Source organism: Podarcis melisellensis (genome assembly GCF_964234715.1).
Source record: "Podarcis melisellensis genome assembly, chromosome: 7".
Lineage (NCBI taxonomy): Eukaryota > Metazoa > Chordata > Lepidosauria > Squamata > Lacertidae > Podarcis > Podarcis melisellensis.
In genome coordinates this window covers 65,855,534-65,865,251 of record NC_138539.1, presented here as the reverse complement: position 1 = coordinate 65,865,251, position 9,718 = coordinate 65,855,534, and the positions used below count along the sequence as shown (strand labels likewise).

The following is a 9,718-nucleotide window of genomic DNA, read 5'->3' as shown; positions in this document are numbered from 1 at the left end:
TAACCCAGAACCAACCCTTGTGAATAATCACCCAGTAGTCGGAATGGATTATACATACCCAGTGCCTAAGCCAAAGCCTACTGCCATCTGTAATCAATAAAGTTGTGGCCAATTTAGTTCCAAGATCTTGTTGTGTCGTTTTTGTTGCTACTGCCCCTTTCTGGTTCCTGGGTCACACTGCGCATGGGCCCACAACCAACCTCTCAGACTTGGCTTGTTCAATGCTCTCTGCGTGTGTTTGCGCATGTGCACACGTGCATACAAACGCATGTAAGTTCCAATATACATGTTCAGAGTTTCTGTGAACATAATGGCCTCCCCATTCATTTCAATATCAGGAGAATCTATTTGTAGTTAAGGGGAAGGCGACTCACCCAGGAGATTTATGTGCACCTCAGAGGATGCACAGAGTTTTGGATCAGAGCCCAGGCAAGTCATCGCTTGAGTTTCTATATTTACCTTTTGGGTTATACAGGGCATGGAAATGATTTGTGTAGATGAACGTGGTTATTTTATACTTGACAGATTTAAACTATGGTTGTGGGGAGAATGGCTGCTTTTTAAAAAGCCATACCCTCCCTTTCTCATCATGGCTAAAGCTATGAAAGAATGCTAGCTGCTTAAGTAGGAGGAACCAAAACGATTCCTGCAACTGCTGCCATTATACAGTAATTATGTTTGTTGCAAAAATAATAATAATGCGCTTGCTCTGTGCAATTCTTACTTTGCTAGCAGCCGGGATAGAAAATAATAGCAAATAATGTTTTCCTACTATGTTAACTTGGTTGTTGTCAGTAGGGGGGAGGGGGAAACTAATGCACCTCTAGCAGAGTTATAAATTTTCTAAACTATCTGTGCACAGCATTATTAAAAATAAATAAATCTGTGTACAAAGAATTTCTGCAAAGCAACTGGCACTCTAATCCAAACAATTAGCATTAAGCTGTAAAAATTCCAAGCACCCAAATTTAGCTTCCCCTTTAGCGCGGCTCTTATTTTGTTCAGCTCAGGGATCCAATTGGATACCAGATTCATATCTTTCACAAGCAGCCGTGTTGCTGCTGCCAAAGGGTCTTTGGCATCCCTGGACTTCTCAGATGTCTTGTAGCCTTTATGGTGTCCATTTCCACTTGGGTGCAAATAGTTCTTCTGCCCTCCCCAAAGACTGACGTCACTGACGGCAAGTGCATTTAGATGCTCAGCAAATGTCTGCCTGGAACTTCATTATTTTACTGCGCTTTCTAAAAAAAAGTCGAGAGTGGACTGCTCTTCTTCGATACCTAACTTGCAGAAATCTAAGTGGATTGAGCCCGATGTTCTGACAAGCACCAGGCTTATGTCCCTCAGGAAACTGGCTGCCAAGCCCTCTGAATATGTTATTTTCATTGATATCATCTATGCGTCTGTGTAAATAGTCAGAATGACCGCCTCCAACAAAAAGTCAGTGGTAAACTCCTTGGCCAAAATATTTGACCCGAATGCTTTACAAAACCAGCGACCTTCTACTGAAGAGGAAGACTCACCTGCTCCCCAAATTTCAAGCAAGGATGTCAGCCCCCCTGAACAAATGAGTGGGCTGGATATTGCTTCCTTGGATCAGAAAATAAGCAGGTTGTTGACTGGGCAAGACAATGTCCTTCAGAAGTTGGATTACTTTTCGCAGGAAATCTGCTGTATGGAAAAGAACATGGCGCTCTTAAAGGAAAAAGGAAGGGACTCTGGACTCCGACCATCTGCCATAACACCTGAGAAGCCGAATGGTTCTGATGTCACAACATTATGCCTAGAAATTCACAAGAAGCTTGCCGACATGAACAGAAGCGCCGAGCAACAAGCCAAAAGGTTAGATGGGCTTGAGCAATTGGTCCTGGGAGTCCAGCAACTCCTTGGCTGTTTGGTAGAAAAACTGAAGACTTCTACCATCACAGACCTCATCCGCAGAAATGAGGTCCCTCATAAGCTCCTTAGAGTCGGTGGCTACCTGCGGAAAGATAGACCGGGAAACCTTTTCAGGATGCAGACATTCTCGGACAAAAAGGATGCGCTGTTCAGCAAATGGAATGAAAAGGTGAGCCCAGCTATTTAAGAGCCTAATGTGCTTTCCCCCTTTCCCTCCTTTGTGCTCAGTGGAAGTTGTTTTGGGCTAGATCCAGATCTTCTGATACAGGAAAGGTTCCTTCCATTTGTGACTCAGATCCAGCTGAGGCTCCTCATGAGAGGAAGGGAGGGGAGGGGGTATCCAGAGATTTCCTTTCCACGCTGCAACTCCCAGCACCACCTCCAGCGTTCCGGAGGGTTCAACCTCAACCCTTCAAAGCCGTTTGGGAAGGTGCAGGTGCCTGCAGATAGAAGGGAGAAATTTTCCATCCAGGGCTCTATCTATATTTTTAGCGAAGTTCTGCTCCAGGCAGCCCTGGATCCAACCCCTTGTTTACTGTAACAAGTCATTCAGGTTTGGATTTTATTTTTATTTTTTAAAAGCTCCTAATTTTGAGCATTGTGAGCAATGCAAAATCACACCATAATAATGGCACATGCAGCTTTGTCTTAATGTTTGGGTAACAGTATGCCCATTCTAGAAACCACAAATAGGGGAGAAATCCCAATCTCGTTATTCTCAGTTATTATTTCAGCACAACCTGTTTCTAACAAAATGTCAGAATTTATTTCTGAGACTCTGGTTGTTTGGAAAAGTGCTTTATGAACGTAAATTACGGTAATATAAAGTACCTCCCTGCAGATTCTGTGTGCCATGATATATTTAAAAAAACCCAAACAAAGTGGCACTTCTTAATATTTAATTAAAGGTATTTGGCACTTTCATTCAGTAGAACTTTACATTTTCAGTTCCCTGAACACCTTTGCTGCAGGTTACGGGTTTTTTTGTAAAATATAAAAGGAACGCTGCACATGTAACAAGTTATTTCAGGATAGGCATGGGTGTAGATATTGAACTACTTTAGATGTAACACTAAACCATAGTTTAGCATTGCAGGAGTGAACCTGGGTAACCCCTGAACACCCTAGTCCTTCAGAGCAGTCACAAGGGCAGTTTGGGTGCTTTCACTTCCATTTTAGATTAACCGTAGCTTGCAGTTCCATCTAAACAAACTACGATTCATTCAACTATGGTAGAAACAAACTAATATCAAACCCAAGTTTACGATGCTGGCTTGTTTTTGCAAACCACAGTGAAGATTAACCATTAGACCATAGTTAAGTATTATAGGAGAACCTGGCTATTAACTAGTGGCAGGCGGATGTCCTCTTCCACACAAACCATTCAATTCTAAATCAGTTCCATTATTAGAAATGAACCCAACCCTTTCAGTCCTTTTTTGGATCTACTTCATTGGCACAGAGATTTTGAAATGTGATAGGAAAAAATGGAGTTTTACAAACTGGTCCCTAAGTCCATTGCTAATGAAATATACTCGGAGTCGAGAGTGGATTTCATGCTCTTTATTCAGCTCATAGTGGTGAGGAGCAATGGAAGTTCCCCCACAATATCTGCTTTATATACACAATGAGCTGCATGTGATCGGCTAATTCCTGGATTCTCCTGTAGGCCAATCAGGTTGTGGATTCACTTCCACCTGGAGCTGGACTAGGTGGCTCCTGCAGACCAATCAGACTGCTGCATTTTGGATCCTATTCAACTCAGTGCATAACAGCTAATATGACTGGAACGGAACTGCTTCAGTTCATAAGTAATAATCATAATTTCTACAGAACATTCAAAGTGTTCAGTGTGCATTATCTCAGTGATCAATACAACATCCCTGTAAGTGAGGCCTGCATTATTATCTCCATATTGACCATGAAGCTTAGACAATAGTGTCTTGCCTTCGTAGTCAGCCTCTAGCCGAGACAGGATTTGAACCAGGGGCTTCATAGTGTCCAGCTCACAATACTAGTCATTTCTCTATACTCATTGACTTATTAACTAGTTCATCTAACTTTAAGACTTTTCACTGCTGCATTCAGGGGCTTTGCAAAAGCATTATCCTTAAACAGCCCCACTTCCTTGTTGGATAACGCCTGGCTAGAGTAAACACATGTAATTCAATAAGGGCCAAGGGAGTCTGGGCAGCAGAAGGACAGCATCTTGTGAAATATTTCCTTTCAGTCTTTCAGGCCAAGGTTTCCCCATATAATCTAGATTACCTTGCAAGCACCGTTTTAAAATAGTGATAACCTAATGGAAAACCAATGTGTTGTGTAAGTGAATGAAACCATAGGAAGCATACGTATACAAGCTGTTTCGGAGTATCAAAATGAATCCATTGCAGGATGCAAATACATTTTAATCAACATTTAGGTTGTATATTGGTCAGATCTGCTGTTATTTGAACAGCATCAATTTGGGATAAAGTCCCACAGATTTAAACAAGAGACAAAGAGATGCATATGTGCAGTCAAGGAGCCATAAAAGTGCTAAACTTGAACGGATTGCACCTAATGTTACTGTGAACCATGAATTCTAAGTCTGATTTATTTCGGTAAATATTACGTGGCGAAAGGCTGTATCTGGAAAAGCCTGCTCAAGATTTCAGTCCTTCTGGGTAAACAATGCTGTTAGTTGCGCAGATGTGTGTCTAAAGAAGTCCAAATGGGCAAGATCGTGACACAGTGGAAAGCATAAGTAGTGTTTTAGTCTGAATGGGGCCATATTCCACCTCTGAATGGGGCCTCCTGCTGCCACCGCGCAATTTCTGTTCTTATCCTGAAGTGAAGTTCTTAACCCGAGGTACTATTTCTGGGTTAGCGGAGTCTGTAACCTGAAACGTCTGTAACTTGAAGCGTCTGTAACCCAAGATACCACTGTACTGTATTGTATTGTGTTATACGTCAGAGTCATTCAAAGAACAAGATGAGTCAGAATAGACTGGAAGTGCCTATGTTAAAATTAGCCAAAATTCCTTTTTCTCAGCTTCTTTTGCATAAGGACATTCAGATTGTCTATATGAATGAGGTCATCTCACACAGTTGACTTTATGAGCTGCTGAAATTGACTAACACTCTCTGCACACCATCTTATTTCAACTGGGGCTCCCTGAAAATAATCTGTGCATTTGTTTAGAAGCCTGTAACATCCACTGAATTCATCACACACACCTACACCTGTTTCTTGAAAGAATTCTATCTCCTGACACATTGGTTTTACCACTTTTGTTGTAAAATAAAGTCTTTCCCCCCTTTCTCCAGGTACCAGAGTTTGTTTTTTTAATAAAAAAAAATAGCCAGTAGTGAAAGGGGATATATCAGATCCCCAAAATTATAATGTCCATACTTTCCCAAGCACGGTAATTAATACTTGTGTTGGGAAAAATAATGGTTAAAATAACCCTAAGAATTCATACCTTATGATCCAGACCTCGAACATTTCATTCACAGCAAAATGAACTTTTATCAGTAAATGTTTTGAGGGCAGCCTCCCAGCAGCATATCTCTGGGCTCCCTTAACACCATGACTATCAACTTCCAAGGAGAATATTAAAGCACTTTTATTCCTCAGTATTTTTCCATATTGTTAGATTTGCCATTTTAGTTGTAATTGTAATTGTAATTGTTTTAGCATACCATTGTAATATACTTTGTGCTTCCTTCTGAAATTAAACGGGGGTACATGCATGAAATTAAACTTGCCTAACCGGACTGTATTTTAAAGGAATCCAAGATCAGTCTAACTGTCCATGAAAATAATCATTGGCTCAAGCTCATAAACCACAGCTGGATTTGTTAAACATGCATATTAAGTAAAACCAGGCTATAATTCAGATTTTCTTGAACAAACATTGAAATGAACTCGCTGTAATTCATTACAGCTGGGTTTGTCTCTTTCTTTCACTGCGACTGCCTGTCATGTTAGGCCCAGTATTTACTGTTGTTCTGAGTGCAATTGTCAATTAGAATATCATCATTCACTCTACAGGGAGGGAAAACAGTGGTTTTTCTATAGAACTACTGAAAGCTCCGAGGCTTATTCCAAACTGGATTGCACTTAAGAGACATGTATCATCAAGACACTATTTATTTATTTATTTATTATTGCTAACCATATACTCAGTGGACTGTGTTGAGGTCTCTTCTTGCTTAGGCTGTGCTTGTTTCTTTGTTTAAAAATTACGAATAGGTTTCAAATCTTGGGATGTGTCCCCCCCCTCCCGGTTTTCTGATACATCCCTCCTGTTTGGGGAGGGTGTGTGCTGTTTTGGCAATGGATGCAGCAGTATTACCAGGCTGAACTTTTGAAATAAAGGGAATAGTTAACTTCCACCTTCCTCAGCTCTGTGATTTGGCTAGAAGCAGTTTCCCAGAACTGAAAAGAGTGCTCAAGCTACAGAGAAAGATCAAGTCTTCAGGTGGTATCAGGGTGCTGTCAGTGGCTCCCGGCTGGTTGCCCAGGAAGTTGCAAAGACAAGGAAAAGTTTCTTACAATCCTTTTTTATTTCAAACTTTACAGAGAGGGGCTATAGAACCCAACCTCTTGGATAATGGCATTGTCTTGAGTGACTCTCCACCCCCCATCTCTCCCACTTCCTCATTCATCATCGTCGTCACCTCCACTACGGGTGCTGCTAAGCAGTGGTTAGGGGGCGCAAATTACTTGCCTTACCTCGGGTGCTGACAACCCACGCTACGCCACTGCTGCTAAGTGCCCTCTGCCTTCAAGCTCTTTGCTCTCCTACTTTTAAGGCTTGCCAGGTTCTGGGAGATGGTAGGTCTGGAGTGCTTTCTAATGACAACGTGTCAGTCAGCTGCTGCTCCAGCTTTGCCTACTCCTCTCCCATAATTTCCCATCTTTCCCCCTCATCTGCCTCTGAGCTATGACCTCCCACAAACCCCTGTTGTAAATCTATACTGTTTTTCTCTTCCCTGGAAGGGTCAGGATGGGGAGGCGGTCTCCACCATTCCTTCTCTGCCCGGTCCCTGACAGGTGGCCTCTTGCTCGGAAATGGCTCACTAAGGCTTCATTGATCCATTTGTGCATAATTCATAACTTGATAGGTTCAGCCCTCAACGACTCCTTTAACCAATGCAGTGACTGTTTGCACTGAAAAGTGTGGGAATGTTCAGGGGTGCAGGAGAGAATATATTGACTAATTATATCCTTATCCAATTTGTGCTAACAAGTTCCCAAAATATCAGCAGAGTTTATAAACATTCCCATTTTAGTTCGCAACGGTAACGCTTGCACAGGTTCGTTAGAACCTCTATAATAATTACTCTGGTAATTTCCCCTTTGTTCCCTCTTAAAATACAAGACACAACACAGTCTTTATAAAAGTATAAAAGAGTTTACTCACGTTCTGTTCACAATATGATCCCAGAAGGCAGACAGCTTAAAAAAGGTAAAATACACTCAGAATCTATCTTATAGGAAGATAGTACTGTCCTCTCTTGGCTGAGAGCCAAGAGGGCATGTTGCTCCTTCAGAAGATGAGAGAGAGAGATATGGCTGCCTGCCCTGTGCTTTTATCATTTACCTGCACAGGTGAGGCCACACCCACCTCTGGTCACATGCGGAGGAAGTCCGTCCCCATGAAGTTTACCTGCTTGCTAGACAGACATCCCTCCCCATGTTCTAACATGTACACTCTAGGAATGTTGTCATTGACTGCTCCTGTGTTTTACATCCCACAAAAAGTGTTGTCTTTACAAAGTGAATATGGGAACGTAAGTGAGTTCTGGTAGATCAGACTCTGGCATCCTGCTTCCTACAGTGGCGACTCTGGGAAATCCAGAAATAAGCCATGAAGAAGTTTCCCCCTCCCTAGCAATTGATACTCAGAGTTATCTTGTCTTTGAACCTGCAGATTTTATATAGCTATTAGGACTAATAGCCATGACCTGAGTAATGAAAGAAGGGATCAACACGCATGTGTAAAATGGCCCTTTGTAGTGTTTTTAATGTGATTTTAATTGCAGCTTGCATTGTATTAGCAGTAAACATTCTGGCGTGGTTGTTAGAATGGTGCCTTCTGGTGATAAATAGAGGAATTCTGACTCAAATCATCATATTCACCCGTTGATGGTTACTGCAGAACTGAAGCCATTGCAGCTCATAGACAGAGTTTTCTTATTATCGGAAGCTACCTCAAACACAAAGGGCCGGATTCAACTAAATTGTTGTGCTAGCACAATATTGACTCCAAGAGAAGAGGGGAAATGTTTCCACCTGACAAGCAGAAATCCTTGACCTGATAATAATAATAATAATAATGATAATAATAATAATAATAATTTATTCTTTATACCCCGCCAATCTGGCTGGGTCTCCCTAGCCACCCTGGGCATCTTCCAACAAAGTATTAAAATACAGTGGTCTGTTAAACATTAAAAGCTTCCCTGAGCAGGGCTGTCTTCAGATGTCTTCTAAAAGTCGGGTAGTTGTTCTTCTCTTTGACATCTGGTGGGAGGGCATTCCACAGGGCGGGTGCCACTACCGAGAAGGCCCTCTGCCTGGTGGAAGTGTTCTACCCAGAGGTTTCCAAATGCCTCACTTCACATAGTGACATATGAGTCACCAAGTTTAAAGTCATCAGCAGAGCTGGAATTAAGTGAGGTGGATCTGTGGTACCCAACCTTTTGTGCTGTTGTTGTCATCCTGGAAGTTCTGTTGATCCTGAACAACACACGACAAGGTGAAAAGACTGGTTCTCTGCTGAACGCAGAGTCATGACGCAGTATGTGTGGTGTGTCTTCCTTTTGTGACGCCTTGTGCTACTCTTTGTCTTGCTTTGTGCTGTGGTGTTGCAGGAGAACAGCAGCTAGAGGAATTTCATATCATAAATGAGGGTTTTTAAGAACCCATATGGTACACACGTAGGAGGCTGTCGGGAAATTTGAAACAGGAAAGTTTTATAAACCCCTTAGAAACTCCATGAAGGTTATGTAGATCCCTGACAAGTTTATCTGGTATTCTTTGATTTTGTATCCTATCAGTATGTACATCGGAACAAATGTCACAAGAAATATGGGGAGGAATCTGAAAGAGGAATGTTGGCTTTCAGCAGCCCCAGGGCATTTACTCAGGTGATGTCTCATGCCCTGATGCTAAAAAAAGTCGATATGTTGAGGCATCGGTATAGTTGCACGTGGGTTGCTGTCAGGGAAAACATGTCTACTCTGTATTGGTGCTTATATATCAAGATTCATGACGTTAGTTTGGCTGGGAATGGCATGCTGAAGTACTTGTTATCATCACTCAGATCAAGTAACTGAACCACAACTATTAATGGGGCTGACACAGAAGTGGGATATCTGATCCTAATAAATCTCCAAGAGATTTTTATTTTATTTTTTTATTTCCTGAAGCTCCCGATATAAACACTCATGTACAGGCAATGTAGTATTTGCAGATGCAAATTTCTATATATTATGACCTGTTAAGTGCAATTGAACTGAAGCCACAGAACAGTTCAGTTTTGGCACCCGATTTAACCTGATGGGATGATAAAGGCTGGGAGGTGGAGGCAACTTCATGAAATGTTCATTATAGTGCTTCTGGCAGTGGGAAGAAAATCAAAGGGTTTTATTAGGTGAATAAAGAAAGAAAAAAGAAGGTTGAGTATCAGAAACATTGCCAGGTTCATCCTGGTGGTGTATAAAGAAGGAATTCAGTGAAGTCAGGTGTTCATAAAAACTCCAAGTTAATTTTGGAACGAATTTCAAATTGCTACTAAAAGCACGATATTTATGCCTAATGACGCCT

General features: G+C 41.7%; 1 protein-coding gene across 1 annotated transcript in view; it reads left to right on the top strand.

Annotated features, from left to right (window-relative positions):
* The first annotated feature begins 1,135 nt into the window (after window positions 1-1,135).
* MYLK4 (myosin light chain kinase family member 4) overlaps window positions 1,136-9,718 on the top strand; it is a 32,513-nt gene continuing 23,930 nt past the window's right edge. The window contains exon 1 of the mRNA XM_081918207.1: window positions 1,136-2,068. Coding sequence (XP_081774333.1) covers window positions 1,421-2,068 — 648 coding nt within the window. The 5' untranslated portion in view covers window positions 1,136-1,420. The remainder of the gene's footprint in view (window positions 2,069-9,718) is intronic.